At 33.3% G+C, this 24,959-nt stretch overlaps 1 protein-coding gene across 1 annotated transcript; it reads left to right on the top strand.

Moving 5' to 3' along the window:
* The first annotated feature begins 307 nt into the window (after positions 1-307).
* Positions 308-20,092, top strand: LOC149784499 (metalloprotease mig-17-like). Its single transcript, XM_089932998.1, has 6 exons — positions 308-375; positions 5,299-5,339; positions 8,918-9,026; positions 17,116-17,286; positions 17,740-17,881; positions 20,072-20,092. Exons 1-6 carry the CDS (start codon positions 308-310, stop codon positions 20,090-20,092), a joined length of 552 nt encoding a protein of 183 aa, XP_089789124.1.
* The last annotated feature ends 4,867 nt before the right edge of the window (positions 20,093-24,959 follow it).

Raw genomic sequence — 24,959 nt, 5'->3', positions numbered from 1 at the left:
CGATTATTGGGTTCATACTTCATGATACTTTATGATACTTTGTTGCAATTATATAAACTAGTTTAGTTGCAGGTGCAGCTTTAGGTTCCATTATGGATACTAATTAAGGCACCAATTCACCAACGTTATTAGCCCTTATATTAATATGTTTTAAAATAATATATTAGCCTCACCACCTTAGAGAATATTTCAGCACATTTTCATATAATGTCTTTCACTTTCTTTAATATATTTGACGTTAGTTTATCCATTTATATTCCGTAAGTTGTTTTCAATACATGTTATGCATCCTATACATTCATGCATAATGAGGTACGGCGAGGAGTATACAGATCGTACAGATAGTTACGTCCATACCTTCATCCCCCTCATGAGGTATAGAAAGAAATATATAGATTGTACAAAAAGTCGAATAGTCCAAATAGTACAGATTTTGGTTAGTATAGAAAATGATGCAATCAATATGGAAATGTTTCGACACTAGAGTCTTAAATAAGTAACATAACAGAGTGAAAACCTACAGGTTTTGTACAATCAGACAAATAATTTATTTCCATAGAATTTAAAGTGAAAATTTAAAAAGAACTTACGATATTATGAATTAAATTGCAAATGGTCCTCAAAGTTCTATCACAAGTTCAAATGTAGACAATTCCGTATGAATTCGTGTGGTGTTTCAAATGCATTCCTATACTGACTGCACATATTTACTAGTAGCCTCAGATGTGCTAATGTGCTAACAGTATTGATGTATCACAATGATATAATGTTAAATATCCTTGAATTAATTGGCAATAATTCCAAAATAGTGGTCTAGTCATAAATCAACGAGCACTTTGCAGTTCCAGTGAATAATATAAATAAATAAATCTTTTCTTATTAAAATTGAACACACCAATAAGACTGATTTATCAGTGGATGTTACGACCGGAATGTCCGATATAAAAAAAAAACATAATAAACCTCTACACTTCTTTTATGTCACAGTTACCAGTTTCTGAATATACATATCTTAGTGTTAAATTACTCCACTATGTAAACAAATTTTCTTCTGGAACTTTATAAAGACAGAATCAAGACTGTAGTATATATTTGTAACTCAGACTGACGTAAACATGTTTATAGCTGATGATTATCTGGATAAATAGCCTACTTTGAAAGATAAATATTGGCTATGTAATATACTGTTAGCAAAACAAATGTCACTCCTCAGGCAAACCCTTATAATCTATCATCATGAACAAAACAATTAAACACAATACAAATTAAATCGGCCCATACATAACAATGCTATCTCTATTGTATTTCATATTTTATTTGAATACATCATGCTTCTCGCACGCCACCACGAAGAGGTTTGTTGGAAACATTTATAAATAAAAAACTATATATATATATATATATATATATATATATATATATATATATATATATATATACACACACACACACATAACTCGGAAATGTGTTCTTCTATTAAGGAAGGGACATGATTGGTTGCTGTATATTTATATGCATACACTGTGTGATGATGGTGAGGTGAATACATATAATGCATGCTATTGTACAAAGTAGAACATATGTTGAAATATACATATCTGATTAGCTATGGCTTTGTAAACATAATGAAGATTATATTAAATGTTCACTTGTCTCTTTGTTTCCCTTTCTCTCTCCTTCCTACATTTCTCGTTCTTAGTTTTTTTGGGTCATTTATATTTATGTTGTATTAATATTTGTACAAATTACAACACCGTTTTCACCTTTATAATGTGGTCATTGCTGTTCTCCGATAGCTACTTCTCCCCCTGCATAATATGCAGCCTTTTGCCATTCATATCTATCACTCTCTCGTGCTTTTGGAACTAAATTAAAAGCTATACCAAACTAAATACTACATCGTTTTCAGTTGTTTCCAGTTTTGCTCTTAGATAAAGAAAATGATCTTCATGCGTTACCAGACTCTTTTTGTTTCTTTTCTTGTGTGTTTAAAGACGCAGGCTCAGTTTCAACACGAAGTGTCCAAAGTCCGTATTTCTCATGGAATAAACTTAATTGACGCAAACGACTATATAACAGACCTTGGAAAATGGGACATCAACATCGGATCGAAACAATTACCAGAGTACGACCAAATAATTCTCTTTACCAGGTAAGTACATATACACAGGCAGTATCCGCATATGTTGAGGATACAATGCGTAAGAGAGTAATATGCCGACATTACTAAATGATCAACAAAATTAATATTCCCTATTTTCTCATTTAAGCCTAATACTTGTAAAAATATTACAATGCACGGAATTTTAGACAATTCAACTTTTCTAAATCATAAAAATCAACATAGTTTTACTCATCTAGTAGACTCCTCAATTATTTGTCAACAAAGTTAGTGCAAGTTACATGTTTCTATAGCAACATCAATTGGGTCCACAAAGTATATTGCATTTTAGACACTGTACCAACACAAATCATTTCCACGAAGTATATTGCAATTTACACATATAGATGTCAATAACAATCAAGTCCAAATAGTATATTTAATTTATATATCTGTTTACCAACACCAATAAGGTCCAGAAATTGTTGTACAATTCACATATTTAAATGCCAAAGCCAATCATGTCCACAATATGCAGTCACTTCACACATCTGTATGTCAGCAATATATAGTGTAATTCACATAATCGTATGCCAGCACCAATCAAGTCCACAAAGTACAGTGTAATTCTCACTTTTTATGCCAACACCTACCAAGTTCACAAAGTATAGTGCAATTCATACATTTATATGCTAACACCAATCACGTCCACATTGTGCAATTCACATATTTGTATGGAAGCACCAATCACGTCCACAAAGTATAGTGCGATTCAAACATCTATATGCCAACACCAATCACGTCCACAAAGCATTGGAGAATTCACATCTCTTTTATGCCAATTACAAACACTTCAACAGAGTAGAGTAGAATTCTTACATGTTATACCAACAACAACCACGTCCACAATGTTTAGCTCAATTGAAACATTATTTGCCAACTAGAATGACATCCACCTAGTATAGTCTAAATCATATACTTTTATGACAGCACATATGACGTTTACAAATTATACGGGTTAATTAAACACCAAGCATAAATTCAATAATTTTTAGCAGACATTATGATTATGTAGTGGCATCACAGAAATTTTGGGTTGCGCCTTTTGTATTTAGAGAATTTTATTATAGAACTTGTAATGCTGCGAAGCTGTATCTCAATATGCTCATTCAAAATGTTTAAAGATTAAATGATCCACTCTCGTTCTTCATTGATTCGTAATTTAAAATAATACTAATAATAATAATAATAATAATAATACATTGTTTTTCATCTGAGTTGCAATATCAACATATTATTTGGAAGAATATTGGTTCATTTGGTTCGTTTGTTTGTTTTTAAAGGCACTTTAAACAGTGAGTTTGGTTACATCTTTTCGTGGAAATACGACCTAAGTGTCTGTCGCAAGGACACACTGAGACAGCCAAACTGGGATGGCCTGAAAGCAATATTATATTACCCAAATTATCATCTTCATTGATTTTTGCTCCCTGTATTGGTATTAATAATAATAATAATAATAATAATAATAATAATAATAATAATAACAATAATAATAATAATACTAATGATAGCATTATTATTATTATTATTATTATTATTATTATTGGTTGTCTCAGTGTGTTCTTGCGACAGACACTTAGGTCGTATTTCCAAGGAAAGATGTAACCAAACTGACTGCTTAAAGTGCCGTTAAAAGCAAACAAACGAACCAAAATGAACCAATATTCTTCCGAATACTCTGTTGATAGTGCAGCTCAGATGAGAAACAATGAAGGATTTAAACATTGAAGTTATACCAGCAATATTGTGCAAATCGTCCAGATTACAAACCATTTGTGCATGCATGTGCTCTTAGTCAAAGAAGGTTCGTATAGCAGGTGTCAGTGAGTAAAGAATAACACATATCCTGTGATTTCGTATTTTTTCTCAATATTGATACCTACTGAAAAACATGAGCTCAGAATTTGGGGCGCAGAGATTATTTTCCCTGCAATGGATTGAAATAATTTTTTGCTTTCCCCAGCTTTTAGTTGTACATACATTGAGATCCATTCGTAACAATTACGCATATTCCACAGAATAATTTCTTTCATATTTACCAGTTTGTTTGGTTGTTAGTCGTCCCTTATACTGCGACCTGTTTCAGGCGGAGGACGAGGCATGTGGCTAAAATGAGATGTTATTTTGTGAAGATCTTCTAACCAAAATCATTTTATGATAAAAATCTATCTTTGTGAAATATTTTCAGCATGGGTCCTTAAAGTTAATTATCACATTTTGTTGGTACACGTTACGTATCAGGTGCCACCGACTTTTAGCACACCATAGTCAATGTAGTGTTTTGTGTGATAAACTTTTTTCCATAGTATAACGCTTCATGAACAAACCAGGTAAACTCTTGCCTTCACACTTAACACTGTTTCGATCTTTTACCTCGCTTAGTTCGATTGTTGTATCCGCACTGTTAGCTTCATTTCAAGTGATGTAACTATGAACAGGTTATATTTTATGTCGTCTGATGTCGGTACTTTAGGAGTAACTTCATGACTAGCTGTCTGTATGAGAAAGATTGAGTCAAGAGCAAGATATTTTTTCATAAGGATACACAATATGACTTCATTTATGACTGAGTTACATCGCGCGAACAAAGGATTTTGTTTATTTTTGCTTTGCATTATGCTTGGTTGAAAATGCTAATTAAGATTTCTATAAACAGGCTAGGATTCGAGGGACTATATATATATATAATTCTTCTGTGATAAACACAAACACCAATACTGATTAATCTATTATATATTAACGGTTGACGGCCTGTTATGTAGATTGTATGATCTTGCGTATTCCCTTATTTTACTTTTCAGAAAGATGAATATTGTGGGAAACCTTGCTTTATTCACCATATACGCAATGATGCGAAGTTTCTACTGCGATAGGCTTTGTCGTATTTCTGTATTGAATAATGTAGTAAAATATATGCTAATGGATTGATTGTTAATGTGATGCAATTTTCAGCCTTCTTCCAGACTTCACAACGTTAGTTTCTCTTTTAATGGAAATTGTTCGATTTTGCATCCTGGATCATCAGTATGTTTCTCTTTTACATCACTATGAACGGCAGGGAATTAAATAATTTTGCATCTCCGAAAAATAGCATATTTGTGAAAGTGCACATAACGACTATTTTCTTATTTTAGATATGTGCTGTATGAAGGAATCTTTACAGACCTTCTAAACGGTAAGTATTCTTTTTCAGTCTCTCACCCCCTCCCTTCTGTCCTCAGAGACAAATGTGCCATAAAAAATTGTAATATGCGTTTTATATAAGTATAGATTAAAAGTGAGAACATATTCAACCGCCTACCAATTTATCTGTTGATGAATCTGTCATACAGTCCTCCTTTTACTGGTGTTATCTATTTTGTTTCGAAAGATGTACTATTTTACAACTACATCTGTCCTTTTTCCATCAAAGTATTTTGAACTTATAATTACATTTGTTTGAAATTATAAATTAGCATAAATAACTGTCTGAATTTTTCTCTTCATAAAAGCGTTTATAATTCCATCAATACTCACAAGTGAATTGTTCCATCGCAATCTTGAAATATTTTACTTACTTATACAAACTTAATGGAATACATTTCATCTATGCGTGCTATCACTGGCTTTAGTCACAAAGGATATAATATATTCATACCCTGGCCTAACGGAAAGGAAAGAATTTCCTTTATACATGCTATCATGGGCTTTTATTACCCTGGGTATAACATATCCATACCAATGCCTAACCATGCACACTAAAAGAATATATTTTTTTCTGTTTGCTCAGAACATTATTGACAAGTGTATTAGCCTCACTGTATGAGACAATATATTTCATGCGACAGCAATAAGGAATCTTCATGAGTATGTACCACCAGAGGCAACTGTGAACGCATTGAATATAACATGTTTCTTAATTATTCTGTTATTTTAACATTTAATTTTAGTGTTTTATACGTATGTCTATTTGAACGACGATATTTGTCAAGAAATTTTCTTTTTGTACATGAATTTACCGCATTTGACATTTACTTTTAACTGGCACAAATATAACCGTTATAGTATTTACGTGCCGTAAAACCTTAATACGTTTATGTATACCAGCATAATTTATTTTGGTTTGTTTGTAACATATTTAATCCAGCCGGTGAGATGTGAATTGTTTCGTTTCATACAACTATAGATAATTGCTGAAGCTGTTCTTTAATCAAACAGGATGCAATTTTTGGTCAACAGTCTCTTTGATGATACAGTAGATAATTTGGGTTAACAGTCTATTTTATCGCACAGTTATTATGTTTAACATCCCATCCCATTCTATTGTACAGTAGGTTACTTTTTATGGACGTCAAAGTTATTGTACGCTAGGTTATTTTTACGTTAACAGATACATTTATAGTCAGTGGGTTATTCTTGGTCAACCACTTATTTATTGTACACTAGGTACTTTCTGGGTCAACAGACACATTTATAGGACAGTAGGACATTTTGATAAAGAGTTCGTTGGTTTAATGAGTATATTTACCGTGATAGCCTTAGGTCATTACGATTGCATTTAGATACTGGATATAAGAGACCATGGTCGTGATGCTTTTATAAATACTGATGAATGACGTATTTGTTGACAGATGAATCACGTATTATTGACAGATTAAAAATTAAAATTCACGCAAAAAGCAAATGCTTATATGGACTTAACAGAGTAACAATACTATTTCTCTGAATAATGGGCATGTTTACTAAAACGGAGAATGGATGACACATGGCAAAGGCAAGAGCAGAACAAATAACATAAGATATTGCAACAAAAAAAATCACTTGATTGCAAATTTAGTGAAGGCAATGTTCGATAGAGCAGACTTTGTTTGGCCAATGACTTAAACAGAGAATTTTGATAAATGGAGGAACACATGCATGTACACTCACGTAATTACAGATTTACAGCTTACGCTATGTATAATACCAACGTTTGTCCATGACAAAAATTATATTTTCGATTTAAACACTGTGGTATAGTCAAACAGGTAGAAGGGCTGCAATTCCGTCACTAAATTTGCTATCGTTGTACAGTCAACCTTCTCCGATTGGCCCAGGCCGGTAACTCTTCCTGTTGCTATGTAGCTCTTCAGACCATATCACACATTGTGAACAACTGTCCACTGAAAAAGATCCCCGGTGGACTCAAGGCTCTGCACCTCGCTGATGATGACGTTGTTAAATGGCTGAGCACGGATTGCACACGATAATAATAATAATTGGTGAATTCGGTTCGCAAATATGTTCCTTTGATTCCCCAGCCTCGAGCGAAGCCTTGGCGATATACTGATGGCAGCGCTGTGATCGCCTATCTATGCTCCCCGGAGTTTTGAGCATGGCGACATTCTGAATGCTCAAGTTTCATCGTGTGATGTGGATTATTTCCCCTTCTGACGCGAACCTCTAATCTATCGTCATGGTGTACTGGCAAGATCGCAATGATGTGAATGAGATTGTCAGTTTCCTTAATACCCTGAAATAAAGACATGATATATCTTTAAAGCTGTCGACGAACAACTTGTCTGTCATGATAATCCACTGGAACTGCTTCAAAGCTTTCAGGCTGGGAACGAACGCAAAATCAGAGAAAGCGTCGATTACCTTTTCCCGAAAAGCATGCCATCAACTGCAAACATGCAATAGATTCTAATATATCGTCAATCTACTAAAGCCCGCGAGGTGGCTTGAAGGGCATGGAAGAAGTATCCACAATCTCACAAGACATTACCAGGCGAGGGTGGGTTAAATAACTAGCTGTCCCTCTTATGGAGAATATGGTCACATTCATTAGGTCACACATTTTTTAGTCTCTATAGGGTATTCACAAAAATGCAGATCTTACCCGATATTAATGTACCTGGTATAATTGTAATAAATGAATAAGGAGATGGCATATCACCAAATTCTACATAAAATTAGATAAGTATCCAGTTAATATAATGCATTAAAAATCTTTTCAACTAGAGAGAATTGTACCCTCAGGTAACGAGTTAGGGAGTTCGAGTGAGGAACTGGTGCCTCAATTATGACGTCAAATCAGTACATCAAGCTAAACATGTGATAGTTTTGCTACTGCAATAATGTAAACTTTATTATGAATATATTTTATCTAGCTGAATTCAGTGTACTGAAGCATATAGTGACAACAGGCTTGGACGATTGTGGTATTTGTATGAATTCGTTATATTACAGAATTCGATTCTTCTGCATAGCATAGCTCTCTCCTCAGTCGTATTATTGTCGTTGTTTCTATCTGCAACCGATAACACTATTGCCATCTAGCGTAATAGTAACATTATATAAATACTTGTAATGTAATGCACGAAACGCAAACAGAAAGGACATGGCATGACTTAAATTGATATTCTGCTAGTTTTATACGTTGAACTGTTTCTCTTGCAAGAACCATCAGTGCTCTCGCACAATGAACTAGTGCCCTCGACGTACGAAATAGTTGTCGCTTTATCGCTAAGTTAAGAAAAGATCAACGCCGTGAGGACGATTTGTTGTGCTTCAATAGCATAACATTTATCTTGTCTTTGTCTTATCTAGATATATTTGATATACTGAGACGTATAATTAAGATATTTTCCAAGGTGGATATTTTGTGCGACCCTTCAGTTTGTGACTTAGTATCTGAAAGTATTATTGTCGCCGTTTTTTTGTTTGAAAAGGTGTATTTTAACCCTTACAAATGTATTATGATTTAAAGTGTTTTTCTTTATTTCTATATAGGTCTCTCCAACACTAAGGGTGTATGCAAAATGCGTGACAGAGTTCAGGTCAACCGAGTAGATCATTATTTTCTGACGGTCAACCTAGCAGCACACGAACTTGGACACGCGTAAGTCGAACCTTGTCATGTGGTAGATTGTTTCAACATATGCAAATGTTAGCTGCTACCTATTTGCGGTTGGCCTTTGTCTCCGTTCTTTTCGATTTCCTATGTCTTAAGCTACAGGTCGTGACATCATGTCCATAGACAATTTTTATATTGTAGCTATGCTATTGGCATAAAGTGCTGATATTTAAATAAACAACTGACTTTCGAATATCAGAAACAATTTAGCCCATTTTGATTTTATCTCAGCATCATATAAATCATTTGGTTTACTCCCCGACCAAAGATAAAGGTAGTGATTAACATAGATAGTGATTAACATATAATTATGAAATAAGATGTGGTATGTTCATAACAATGTATTGAGGGAGGTTAAAAGAATTTAAATTGTATCCGTTTTGCTGATATTTCTAAAGTCTTGACACAGAATTAGAGCAAATATTTTATATTACGATGATTTATAAAAAATTAAACACACAAATACTTTAAAGAACAGAGCGTTGTCAACTATTTAATGCACAAATACTAAAATTAATTTTTTTCTGGGAGATTCAGTGTGATGATTTTGGAATTATACATGACATTTTATTTGAAAGATGAAAGCAGGATACCCAGTTCTGGGAAAGATACTTCATGCAGTGTTTGAACTTTTTTAGATGAGACATTTAGCAAAATGGATAAATGTCCAATTATATAACGTATATAGCAGTTGTAACCAATTTTTCATACATATTTTATTTGTGGGGTGATGATCTTGAAAAAAAAATAATCCAACAATCAAACAGTTAAAAATATTAATACTACTAAAAATAAAACTCAAGTCAATGTATTGATTATAATCAAATACTGTTAAATGTTAACGAAATATATCTTCAAGTAACCTTAATTGCATGAAAAATGTTATAGAATGCCAGGATTAAAATTAATGCAGAAAAGACGTGCGCGATTTGGATTGGAACATTATGGAAGTTAAATGTAAGATTGTGTCTTGATTTTAGTTTGGACAGGGATTAAGGAACTTTTGTATTTTAGACTCATTCTTTTTTTGAAGCCTAGTATATTATATGTGACATGATAGTTTACCTGCGAAAAGGAAGAATATAGAGGTCAGTTCTTAATATTTGGAAACGGAGAAGAATTATATTTAATTGGAAAAGTACTTTTAGTACATCCTTAGCTCGATCTCAACTTAAGCTCATATTTAAATATTTGATTGATTCACTATACGGTCTCTATCAAGAAACTAAAAAAAAACAAACAGTTTCATTTGGAAATAATGTGAAAAGACTCGTAAAAGAAGATGATTTACCAAGATTATAAAAATGTAAGTCTGTGTATGGTAGACATATATATGTTATTAAATCATTAAGTATATAATGCTTGAGAAGAGATATTAAACACAAAAAATAGATTTCTTGAACGTGCATCGGTTTTGAAGGAAACACGTTAAAATAATGGTGTTTGAGCATAATTGACAAGAACTAAAATGATAATAATAATAATAATAATTATAATAATAATAATAATAACTTTGTGTGCGAGGGAGCCTCTAGTTGTGTTTCCATGCGCTCAGGAAATATTGGACATTTCTACTATATACAGCTAAATTATTGCCTCATTTTTATTTACTGTAATTTTCATATTGGTATATTCATCATGTGTTAAAATGAATGATTATGAGTGATGTCTCTTAAACAAGGGCAGAAGACCCCATTTCTGTTTTGAATCTGATTTTTATTCATATTCAAATAATCTGTTATGTCTATAATAGTACTTGATATTGAACCTACAAAACCAAGCAACGCGAACGTGTTCATATATAAATCGAAACATGAGCAGTCCTAGACTAAAACATATGACGAGTTACGCCATTAATTATTGGTTCATTTTCTTGCTCACAATCATAACGGACCGACGCAAGCATCAATAACAATGGGTACGATCATATCCAAGCCAGACCATTGACGAGAGATAGTACAGTTCGTGCAGTACTGCTGACGATTATTGTCAGTTTGAATCCCATTGCTCGCATGTTTTTGACTAGAGCACTATTGAGTACCTTGACAAAGATCTCAGTCTACTCCCTAAACAATTTTAAATCAATATGTAGTTAAAACTATGAAATGGAAAAGAAGATATGGTCTCATAGATAAGTATTAGCTATTGGAGCAGAAAGCCTGCAATCGTTCCCTAATAAAAAGTTAGTTTCGAGGAAAACAAAAAAGCAAGACACGAGTGCGGAAACGTATGCTATATATTGTTACGCATTACATTTGTTTTGAAGCAAAGACAACTCAGAGATATAATAATATTTTGTAAGCAACATCGCAAAGAGCACCTCCAACCCCTCGTTGTAGTAGTAGTAGTATCAAATCTGTTTCCAAAGAACTAATGATAGCTGAGTTTAGAGTTAAACTACATTCTCTTGCCGCGACAGTGTATGACATAGAAAACGATCTAGTCAACACATCAAAGCTTATCCAAGTACGTGAAGGAGAACGACATCTTAGGCGGCGATGTCTGTTAACACAACCAACAACTCCCCTGTCCAAAATGAGGGATGTCGACCATACCTCTGCAAAGAATGAACAAGCCATTTAAGGTGATTTTATATCACTGCATAAGCCAGGTAATTTCTGTCTGGCAAACGATACCGTTAGCCACGGATAGAACACCCGTTACCGATTTGTCTGTGAGCAGATGTAAAAAAACGTACGCAATCCATGCAATAATAGCTAAAAGGAATGAAATTATTTTTAGTATTACCCAAGCCAAAGTGGTAATGGAATGGGCCAAAGCACACACACACACACACACACACACACACACACACACACACACATATATATATATATATATATATATATATATATATATATATATATATATATATATATATATATATATATGGCTCCCAAACAAAAGACGAACAGACGACACTAAATAAAAATCTAACTCATGAGAATAAATGCAACGATAGGCATGAACTATTAGATGCCAATGGGAAACATGTGCATTACACTGATCGCAATGGAGGAGATGATCAACTATTTTTTGGTGTAACACGTCGCAAATGTTTATGGGAAACATTGATAGCAGATCCTCGTGATTGGGAATAGTATCGTACCTGGAAAACAGATGTTTTTATCCCATAACAATGTGAATGTTGGGTAGAAGGAATCATAAAAACTTTATTGTTACGATAAACATCCCTGCTCAGGAGTCAGAAATTGCAGAAAATCCAGATTTTGTATGGCAGAGTGGCATAACCTGTAAGAAGCGCATGAATAGAAACCAGCTTCGTTCAAGACATCAAAGAGAAAACGTGTTCAGAGGAAATGGAGCATCTGGTTCTGATAGGTAAAATAACTATAACGACAGAAAATCAAATTTATATGGCAAATGAAGCAACAGAAATAAGTATGATAACTATGATGTCGATGACCATGATTATGACTGATGACCGTGTTTTACTCTAAATATCCAAAATGCCAGCAAAGAAGATATTTTGATGCTCAGTGCGAGTGGTGGTATTTTGTTTGTATGATGCTACTGTGCTGCTCACCAATACTCAAACAATTTTTGACCTTATATAATTTTGTTTTGTTTCTTATTGTAGTGCCTTATAATGGTCTTAATTTATTTACTTGCAACGTAAGGGGCATCATTTTCTCTGCATTCTGTATATAATTTTCTTGATCTATTAGAAACTGATATTGCAGTTATAGTTGAACACAAGTTAACAATCAATCCTTTCAGATATATTCTTGAATACATTACACGATAATTATACAAGTTACACTAAAGTCGATAATATTGAGTATGACTTTAATACTAAATGTCTAAAAGGCGGTGTGGCAATAATGCATAAGAACAATCTTGCAAATGATGTCAAACAACTATACTGTGTTAAAGACGGAATCGTAATAATTAAACAAAGCAATGCCTCTAAAATTCCAATTTCGTATTTTGCGCATATCATACTGCCAATGATTACATTCGTTTCTACTTAGAATATATTGTCACCTACAAACAAAACATGGACGCTAAGAGAGAATTGTTAATGGATTGTAAATGGGAGACCAAGGGGCCTAAGGTATGTTACATACAAAGAATAGAAGAACGCTCAAAGAAAATTGTTTAAAAAAAGAGCAAGTTATGAATTCATACGAAGAAAGTGTGTTCAGTGATATAGATGAAGGAACATAGTTAGATATTAGACTTTTGTGGATATCATACAGGCAACATAATAAGGAATGAAACTCTGAAAGCTTGTTCGAACTTAAATTTGATAGAGAAACAACATTCAATTCGCAAGAGATAGTTAACTTCTCTACCAGGTTATTTAAACAACTGTACTCTCCAGGAAAACCTTCATTAAGTACTTCATTTAATAATCCATTAAATAATCATACGATGAATAAAGACACCGCTTTTAAAGGCTCCGTTTTGAATGCAGATTTGACATTTGATAAAATAGCAGCATCGATAAAGCAACTTTAGCTACGTATAACACAATTTATTGTTGGTTTACAGAACGAACATATAAAATATGGGGCCGAAACCTAATAGAAGTTACAACTAATCTATTCAACGCAATACTAACAAATTCTAATATACCATTCTACATAAGCAGAGGGAAGTGTAAAATTGACTCTTTCAACTACAGGGTTGTATCTTTGCTACACTCTTTTGTATAAATTATTGAAAAATGTGTATATATTAAGTTTGATTCATGGGTCATAACAAAAATGATAATATGCTAAATATTCTTAATACTCAACAGCAGAGCTTCCAACAAGAATTTTCTACAAGAACCCAGGATGAATTTTGTTATTAATAAAAATGTTTGTTAGCTTGTTAATTTTTATGGCTAAATAACGAAACAGCGACAAAATGAACGAATTAACTCAAAATTGTCCCGCTGAGATACCTTTCTGATAACATGACTGCGCAGCATTGATTGAGTCGCAATACAATTGCTCATACATGTTGATGTAACATCTCTGCTATTTCTCAGATCGGATAACTGTATTATATGCCTTGTATATTATTCTGAGTTAAAGCTTTTGCTCTAGTCTTCCCATGAAAATACTGTCATACTTAGGTGCCATTTTACTGCTTGTTGCAGACCAATAATTTGTCAAAAGGTCTTTATTGTTGAACACAAATATGTTAAGCATAAGAACCTGTGTTGAAAGTTTGACCCAAGAGGAAGTTGAAAGGGATGGATCAGATCGACTGTGGCATGCTTCCTTGCTTGCTTTGGTACCTCGTGTGGGATGTTGATGTAATAAGGACCATACATCCATTGTGACGAGGAGATTGTTATTTAGAAGATTATGTTTTTGTTTTTTTTGTTTTGATGAGCTACTCCGTGGTATAGTGAATATATGAAGACAGTTTATCTACGAACGGTCAAGGTGGAAATCAAAGAACGCGGATATTTGTTAAGTGGGATGGGTGTTTCTGGAAATTATTGGCCTCCCTTGGGTAACATCTTTGTGTATTTTAGGGAGTAAATTAATTTTCTCTGTTCTGGAGACCACTGGTAGGTAATAAATTAGGATTTTGTCATCAATATCTGATGTGTTATGCATATTCTTTTAATGTTTGGCACATAGTTTCTGCGTGTTTACCTGCTCGATCGTGACAGAGCTATTTTGTTTGTAAAATCTCTGGTAGGAAATGTGCCTATTTGCCACAACGATGTAGTCAGATATATTGATGACATCAACACAAGACCCATTATCCGATGGGTTTACGATATCTTCCATAGTACATAGTATTTTCAGTGAGTGTGCTTTCTTTGGGGCAAAAGTGTCCTTTTTGGTGTTCCTTTCTTCGCGAGAATTTATCTAATTTTCCACCGTGGTGAAGAGTGCATCTAGAGCTGGAACCTTTCTAGGGGATGGAAAAAAATCGTTTTGTTTTGGACGGAATCTGCGAGATTCATTGGTGAAAACATATTTAATATCGTCACTAACCTTTTCTCTTAGTATAATTCTTCGTGCAAAACTCGAGAAGTTATCTTTCAATTCTGGCAGACTTATATCTCAGTCAGACAACATAATTGATGACAGGCTTACAACAGTGCTGATCCAATCCGGATGTTAGAATGGTTTTGCAGCTATATATATATATATATATATATATATATATATATATATATATATATATATATATATATATATATATATATATATATATATATTGACAATAAGGCATCTATTACAACTATGGCAGCATTATCTGGAATAAAATTCTCATCTCTATTAAAAATTAAGAATTTCTTAAATTAGCCACGTTGAATTTTTGATAACAAATATTCAACAATACAAATTTAGCCGTCGTGCGTTGATGGAGCTCGTTCGATAGATTTATCAAATATGCAATATAAACTGTATGGTCTTTAAGAACAAATCATCAAAGATTAAATTTCATTTCTATCCAGTGTCCATTATCAATTTGGTATTTATATTTGTATCCCTCTATTACTGTAGAATAAAATAATAAGTAAATTACTTATGTTGTAAAACACATATAAACAACTGTCTCTTGTTTTCTTGTCTTACAAGTCCCTCGTCTGAAGCTATGGAACAGGGAGATGCCAAAACCATCAAATTGTGCAAAATGTGAAAAAAATTGTATTTCTCTACATTACAAAGTGCAAATGTAATAGAGACTTACAATATTGTAAATTGAGTACCAGATATATCAAACTGAATATTAGCATTAGCTAGCATGTTGCTGATTTCATTAGGTTCTTCATTATTCTTTTACAATTGAGGTGTAAGCGCGTTAGTTGATATAGTTTTCGTATTTATGTGCGTATTGTTAACTCTTTCGATTATATGACAGGTTTAAATATGTTATGTTATACAATTTTCCACTTTCAGGAGACATTCTTTGATATTTTTTGTATCCTATAAAGTTAAGTGTCTAAAGACTTTATATTATATTCTATGAAATATTGTTTGCATCATATGATAGTATAAAATAACCTTGAGTAATTAATTACCTTTTTAATACACATTTTGAGTCGATTAATGTGCTAAAGTTAAATATATTGAAGCATTAGACATGTATTCCAACCACGAATGTAAACGATATATATATATATATATATATATATATATATATATATATATATATATATATATATATATATATATATATATATATATATGGCGGAGTGGTCTAAAGCGCTCTCCGTTACTAATCGCTGCTATCTCACCTGTGTCTGCGTGGGTTCGAGTCTAGGATTCAGCCAATGTGGGTAGGTGAGAAAGCATGCCAGTAGCTTCTCGTGGGTCAGTGGTTCTTCCCGGGGTTTTCCCGTGTTATTCCTCCACCATTAATTCTGGCCGCCATGCATAGCCTATCATGTTCTGCAAAATAGCGTTAAACACCACAACAAGAACAACAACAACAGATAGAGACGGACAGGCAGAGAGAAAGAGACAGAGAGACAAAGAGATAGGGATTAATCTCCATGCTTTGATGATGCACGTACACTTTAAGAAAAATAACTTTTGTTCAGTATAACTATCCAGTAAAAACCTAATACATTTCCTTGAATTATAAAAGATATTGTTCTGCCCTGGAAACGATGTGTACTTATTTATTCTGCAGTGTCGTGTACCTACAATCGCACTCGATTTAATTCAATTATACAATATTTGACAGGACAATAAAATGCAAAATAAAGTATTTTGTTCTATTCTATTATGGACATTATATTAGGCAATAGTCAACTAATTCTCGTCTATTTTGGAGTTTGTATACGACATTTTTGTACTAATACGCATCTTTTGTGGACAGAACCATACAAGCACGTGTGTGTTTGGGACATTGTATAAGGCATTAGTGTGCTAATACACGTCTATACTGAACATTATATCCCAATACCATTCTCGACAATATACAGCTCAAAAGTGTATGAACTCTCACCTCTTTTTTTTATTGTGGACATGATATAAGGCAATAAGGTTCTAACACCCGTTGCTCTTGATAGTGGGATCAGTCGAGGTCCTGCTATTCGAAACCGCACTGCATACGGTTGATAGTCTGCCTTTTTTGATATTTTCAGTCTCGGTGCAGAGCATGACGGCGATATGGGGGCCACCTCTTGCAGTCCTGATGATCGCTATATTATGACTCCCGAATTTTCGCAATTTGAGCTAAACGAGACAACCTTCATGAATCCCTGGCATTTCTCTAGGTGCTCCGTGAAATCTTTCACCAAGACTCTGTCAAAAAAGTACGTGCAATGTATATCAAGAAGTATAGCATAATAAAAATGAATTCATATCCGATTTGCTTTGATACGGATGACTGGCACGACCAGTTGCTCTGGAGAAACACATTGTTAAACATCAACTTGAAGAGTACTGTTGAGTTTGAAACCTCGGCATTTGAAAGGTAACGTTAAAATAGTGAAAATAATATACCTTGGCCTCATGATATGCCTGTATGTATATGCATATTTTTATGCAACATAGAAATGTGTCTGTTTTTCTGTTTGTGTGAAAACACTCAGGCGTGTCTGTATGTAGGTCGTTAGAGGTACTCGCGTATGTAGATATGTTGTTAAGTAAGAAAGTGAGACGTTAGATAAGTAACTTTTCATATATATCTATTTGTTCTGTCTGTACATCTAACTAGCTATCTGTCTGTTTTTATATCAATCTAAAATGTAAATATCCTATTTCAGAAAGTGTACGGAGAGTATGGGGACGTACAGCCAGGCCATATTGAACGAATGGGCCAATACTATGACGAATCCGCCAGGACAGCTGTTCACCGTTAATGAGCAGTGTCATATCATTTTTGGAAATGGATCCACATACTGTGGGGTATGTACAAAGTGTGTATACTATTGGATGCGGATCCATCTACTTTGGGGTATGTGCAGTTGTATTATTGTGTACTAGTGGAGGCGATCCACCTACGTTTTGTATGCACAGAGTATGTGTGTATTAATGGATGAGTCAAATATTAAAATATTTTGCGTTTTTCTTTGTGGAGTGTAGCAGGGCGGTCTATCCATACATAAATATTAGTACCGAAAAGTGCGCATACTCCATTCAAATGATATCTTTGTTACGCCATCACGCTAGTTTGCATTTAGGTGTTCATTGTACAGGTTTATAAATTTGTCACGGATAATGAGTCGTCTATAGCATTATTCATTGTGAATAATTTTACATTTTTAGTCCTGAATTCTTCATAAATGTAATTTTGTATGAAAAAGAATATGGGATGTATGTTCAGAATACATTTTTGATAAGGCAAACGGAAGGAACCAGTATTAATGTCATCTGCACTGTATCAGGCCAGAAACAGCCTTATTTTAAATTTAAAAAATAAACACCCCACTACACGATGCAAAAATAATTTTAAGAAACTAACACCGAGTAATTCATGCGACAAAATCAAAATTATTTTGAATTCCATCACCCTTTCCCCATGCAACAAAGCATTGAAGTACAATCTGAGCTTGTAACGTCTACTACGTACATCATTTAACCATTGGGTCGTCTTTCAATAGAAGCTTTAAAGATGCCAGGAAACTCACTAAGTCATATACTCGCTAGGTTAAAACTCCTATGCTAAAACAATTGACAAATGTATGGCGTTAATTATTTGGTATCTCAAACTGTATATAATTTGAAAGTTAGATATATCAATAATGGACTTCATATATAAATGAAAAATCCAAAGAAACAATGTGCCTTACCTTTACATTTTAAGGCTACAATTTATCGAAATATTGCAAAATATATGAAGCGATAATATGTATTAGACATTAAACGAATATTCTATGCACAATCCATTTAACAATTTATACATTTATGCTTTAAACTTCGTCATTGTCAATTAAATGAACATATACGGACCATAGTTCATTTAGTCTTTATTGATGACAACATCAGGATGTGGAATAACTTATTGACATATGATTAATACTAGCATGGGGGAATTATCGTAATCGGTATATAGGCCTATACAGAGTTTTCACGTTTAAATTTAAATACTAAAACTGACGCATGGACATTATTGCCTGAAGATCAATTTTTTAATCTAAAAAACAATGACACAGGTCTAAAACAACTAATTTAGTATGATCTGCAACAGATAGTGTAAATATATTACAACAGAACATGTATAAACATTACAACAGATCATGTATAAACATTACAACAGATCATGTATAAATATTACATTATTGCAAACTAAATATAATTAAGGAGCTGAAGCAGGTAATTAGTGGTTAAAAGTGTATGCTGAAGAAATACAGTCTATATGTGTAAGTGTGGAAACAGCAGCTTTGACGTTAGTCTTTTTACGAGGTTGTCACATACTAACTCAATAACGAATATTTAGACTAAATAGACAAGAACATTTCGGATTATATTGTCGTTTCTTATCAAAAGACTGTAAGCATATCATCACACCTCAGGCTATTATCACATTACCACATTCGAAACTACAGGAACTTCAACATATTCGGAATGGATTTTATTTGAAATACTACAGGAATTTAATTAGAACTTTATTCAATCCCGTCCAGTGATATAACAGTTTTGAGTAATTGGGATTTAATTCGCATAAATGTAAGTTATTTTCACATTTTAACATTTTATTCTAGGGAAATAAAATACTTGTTGAATTTTAAATTTGTTTGGTTTGTACTCTTTTCTATTAATTATTTAAGACCATATAGTCGTAACATGAGCAAGAAGTTTGTAGACACAATGGTTGAAAATGGAGACGTTTTGTAAAATATACAACTCAGACTCTGCATATCATAAAAGATCGTCAGACAAATAAATAAGCCTTAATAATAACGTCAGTGGTTTCAGTGGCTCATAATTGTCTTTTGTGTTCCTCTTTTGCACTTTATACTTGTTGCTTTCATTAGCTTTCGTGTATCTGTGTTCGACAACTGGAAGCATTGCTTTTAATGGCTTCGAATCAGAAATATCAGAAGAAATAGCACTTTATTTTATATCAATACCTTGAGTCATTGTATAATTTTACAGTTTGTGGCCACATTCAATTGATACAGGTCGAAACATTTTTAATGCTCAGTTATATTTCTTAATTCCCTTTCCACAAATGCTACCAATGATAAGGAATATGCTGATTTGTGCAATATGTGAAGTGAATATAAACAATTAAAACAAATTCCCAGGTTTCAAGTTTGGATCACTATGCCAGATTAAATTGAACGAGATAAATACGTTTGTTAAACCCTGATATTGTTTTATTTTGTGATATTTCGTAGTTGTGGTTGGAAGCATTATGCTACAGAGAGAATCAATTAGGTCTCTACCACCATGCATTATGGTGGTAATCCCTCATGAGTTTTTAATTACCTTTCGTCTACCTATATTAGTTCATAATTAAGTGTTGTGGGGGAATCTCAAGTAATTTATACTTTAAAGGTTCTTTTCTGGAATAATATATGCCTACATAACTGGTCACCTTTACCTTTTACTCATTTATTGCCTAATATAACAAGGCTGATAAGATATTTCAATCGCAAGTTAAAGAGAGATAAATTGTGACAGTAAAAGAGAGAACTCTCGATTAAACAGTTTTTATCAATTATTTATTTTTTGGTTATCATGAAATGAAATTCAGATGCTGAAAACGTGCCTGACATTCCCCATTGCTCTATTCTGTGTACATGTACATACATTTGAAATATAATTTAATATTCACTAATGCAATATTTGACCAGCAGATTTCTGAGCAATATTTACTTATGCATTCTGCTACTATTCATAGTGATTTCAAGTACATCAACGGTAGATATGATACCCGTGGTACTAATGATATGGAAGAATGGGAAAAAGTCTAAAAATTGGCACAGATAAAATAGAGTATATATCGATTTGACTGGCCAGACTGTGTTGATAATGAAAGTAAGATTTTACTAAAAGTAATATTTTGAAAGCAATTCTTAGTTGTAACTGAAATAAACCAAAGACTTTTTATTGATGGCATTTGACTTTTTTACAGACTTGAGTTTGGACAACTCATTGCTGTAGTGAACACCTGACTGTTCAGTGCGCAAGCGCAAACGCATATTTCAAAATGATGGTTTTCTGGACATGTCTATACAGAGAATACAGATTTAATCACGAGTACTTAGAAATTTAAATTTATTGAATCTTCATCATCATATCATTTTAATATGATTGCTATGGGATCTAAATTAAACTGCGAGTGATTAAAAGTTGTTGGCGGATTCAAATGTCTCTGTAAAAATACATTCACATTGACTGTTACCGTCTGAAATATAATATTTGTATCATTTTCGCAGTCACTAGTATTACGAGATTAAAAAAACTAGTGAAGTGATCACAGAACACATCAAGTTACGCGTTCTTTGTTTCTTTTTTTCAAAGGAAGAGCCTGGCATGATTTGTCGGTTCATGCGCTGTACATTACCAAGGACTGGAAAATGCGCGAAGTCACATTTAACTGCAGCTACCGGAACCCCCTGTGGACAAAATCATGTAGTCTCTCTCTCTCTCTCTCTCTCTCTCTCTCTATCTATCTATCTATCTATCTATCTATCTATCTATCTATCTATCTATCTATCTATCTATCTATCTCATAGTATTAACATTCTAGTTAATTTGATCGTATTGCGTAATACAAGGATATGGTATCAGCAGTATAATTTCTAACCTTTTTGTAATCAATTATGATTAGGTGTGAAAAGTTTCCATTGCGTGTCGTTTGCAGTAAGTCACACTTAAATTTATACTTATCAGTTATAATCATTTATAGAACTACGTGCACTTACATGCAAGTTATCAATATATTAAGAACCAGTGGCAGAAAATCTGTATATTTGTTTTTTTTCCCCCTTCAAAACTACATAAATCATCATTTGTTTTTCAGTGGTGCAGTTCAGAAGGATTATGTGTTCCTAAAGGTTCACAGTAGGTAAGTACAATTTCTTAAGTTTGTAGCCATGGCGGCACAATGGTTAATCTCTCAGAGTGGCGATAAGAATGATCCAAGTTTGAATCCAGCTCAAATCAAGAAGGGTCGTTATCAAAGTGTGTTCCTTGGAAAGACATCTCACTCCAGTTGCTCTGCACGAGGTGCATGTTTGGATGGTCCGCTAAACAGCAAACAAAAAGCAAAAACATTATTCCTGCAGAATTATTATTAATAAACTCGAACTATTTGCTCAATTATTTATTAAAAAGCATTTAAATCTGAAGTGTCTGAACAATAATTATAAGCTGACGATAGTGCATTGTATAATGATCTTCACCCAGTTGTTTAATATGTATGAAACAACTATTATCTCAACTAATTCGAAAAAGCTAAGAGACATACAATTAAAGCAGTCCTTGTATTTTCCAGGACCATTGATCAGTGTTCCACGCTCGGCCAAGTAAGAAATGGGAAAGGTTACAGGACTTCAGAATCAGATGATGGAATGTTAATTTTGTTACTTTCAACTCATGTCAAGGCATTGTTATGAATTCAGTATGTTTATTCATTGATTTACGTTTGTTTAATTGCCCAATCCTTGGTCTTGATCTTTGATCTTTGTAAAACAATATTATCACTGGTTTACAAATTGTGAATTGCGCTTAACACTATATTCTTATGTAATCCAAAAAGTAGTGTGATTCGGGAATATAGTGTTATATAATGTTTTTTTGTTCTACACCTGTCCATGTCACGATAGTTCAATTTGGATTAATGTACGTAATCTATTTAGGATATCCTTAAGATAAAGTCTAGTGTAATTATTCATTCATTTAACATCACAAAACTAAGTCACTTATAGTTTTGTGGATCAACTCTTCAAGGACAAGAACGAAATTATTGAGCATTTGCATCAAAGATCACGACCAAGGAATGGGCAATTAAACAAACGTATAGTCCAAACACAATGGACATTTGTACAAACGGTGAAGTAAAAACTTTCCATTACTACGAAAGGTCAACAACCAACCCAAAAGGCAATTTTGCTAAACGTGAAGACCGAATTTAATTTGTATTTGTGCCAAACGTTAAAATCAAATATAACGGACATTTTTGACAATGGAGAAGACCAAACTTAATATGCATGTGTGCCTATGGTTTGACCGGTCTGAACGGGCATTTGTGATAAATGTCAAGATCAAACGTATTGGGTAGTTTTCTCAAAGAGACCTGTTTCTTATGTCTACTCTTAAAGAACAAAATGAACTTCATGGACGTTTCTCCCAAAGGGGTAGATTTTGTATCATACATTTAAATTTCAAAAAGACAATATTTATGCGATAGTTTGTATTCATTACATGTAAATAACACAATATGCCTAAAAGGTGAAAAACGACATTTAATTTTAAAGGTCATTACCTAAGATATTCTGTTAGCAGTATGTTTTAGCAGCGATTTTTCTAGACCTTTATTTCAAATTTACCCTGAAGCGCATGTGAATATCTCCCGCACTGTTTACTCGGAGCCAATTTATTACAAACTTTCGTTATCTCAAAGATAAACTACTAATGCACTTTGCGGCCCTCTGGACGTAAAAGTAATTTAAGAATATGTTATATTTTAAACGCAATACGGTTATGATTGTTTACCACATTTTCTACACTGTACCAGATGTTTATATCATATTGCTGAATAGAGAGAATGGAAAATTAGACGTTGTAAGTTCGAATTCGCATCACAGTCATTATCTATTTCTCTAAGTTTTAGATATCGTACTGAACATTTTCTAGATAAAATAAATGTCATCAACGGTACTGTGGTGCCTTGTTTTTTATGTCTGAACAACATTATATTAGTAAAATGGTAATAAATACAGAGGCTGTTTGGATGCCTTGGATAAAAATCCAATACTTGAACAGCCTTGGAAAACATTCAAGTGGCTTCAAACTGGTATAAACAGTGTTGCAGCATACATGTCATTTTGTTCTCAATTCAATGCCAACTTCATTTCAAAACGGTCAAAGACCTAGCCGTCGGTCCTTTACTTATATCAAGATTTAGACCTTTAATGCGAGCAGATATATAGACGAAAGCTACATGTGTGCTTTGTTCCAAGAGGGCAGAAAGAACAATTTTGTTTCGGCGCAGGGATGTCGAGGCCGTCAGGCCGCATTATATTCTTACACCGTTTCAAAGGAGTTGTTTCCTCCAACAAGGCTGAAAATGTGCTTAAACAAAAACGGAATTCCTAATGGTTAATTTGCTCATTTAATCAAGAAATCCTAGACTTTAGTGTTAAATTGCTATAAAATTTGACTCGATGATCCGGAAAAAATATGTCCAAAGATAAGAAAATTTGAAGAATCGTTTTTTTAAATTACATTCAGATAACACAGACTCGTCTACGGCCAAATTGCAGTTGTGTGAATTTATTTATCTCTGATTAGTCTAAGTTTTGGGCGACTTCCTATTTGATGGTTCAGTCAGGATGGTTTTGTTGCGTCTCCGATATTGCGATATATTGTCGTATATGTGTATATAAGGATGTATATGTTGACAATTTATTCATTCTTATTTCCTATGTTCGTTTTTAATATCAATTTGCAGATGTTTTACTGTTGTGTTTAGATATAATTTGAGAGGAATCACTTGTTTAGATTATTAATTGTATTAATTGGGATTGTAGTGAATTTAATCAAAGAAGTTCTTTGCAATGCCCTTGTGATACATCAAGACTGGTGGATGATCAGCACAATTGAGAACCTGGAATTCATTCAGAACATTCGACTCTTTCTGATTTGAGTAGAACTTACTAATGAAGATTATTGTGGATTCCATTCATAATACTTTAACATCCATTTAGGTTTTCATTTTACAACTTAGAAATTAAAATTAACTGTTAAGTTGTGCAAACCGTTTTGATTCTTTCTGTTACTTAGTTTAAGACCATACAATCCTAACAATGTT

The sequence above is a fragment of the Sinohyriopsis cumingii genome, chromosome 14, assembly GCF_028554795.1.
Source record: "Sinohyriopsis cumingii isolate HCF-2022 chromosome 14, ASM2855479v2, whole genome shotgun sequence".
Lineage (NCBI taxonomy): Eukaryota > Metazoa > Mollusca > Bivalvia > Unionida > Unionidae > Sinohyriopsis > Sinohyriopsis cumingii.
Note: the sequence above shows the minus strand (reverse complement) of the source record. Positions and strands in the feature narration are given on the sequence as shown.

What these genes read in the sequence shown, in the direction of transcription:
- LOC149784499 (XM_089932998.1), top strand. Translation starts at nt 308, where the DNA reads ATGAGGTACGGCGAGGAGTATACAGATCGTACAGATAGTTACGTCCAT. An exon ending in ACCTTCATCCCCCTCATGAG is followed by an intron (nt 376 to 5,298) that starts GTATAGAAAGAA and finishes TTCTTATTTTAG; the next exon opens with ATATGTGCTGTATGAAGGAA. An exon ending in ACCAAGACTCTGTCAAAAAA is followed by an intron (nt 17,287 to 17,739) that starts GTACGTGCAATG and finishes ATCCTATTTCAG; the next exon opens with AAAGTGTACGGAGAGTATGG.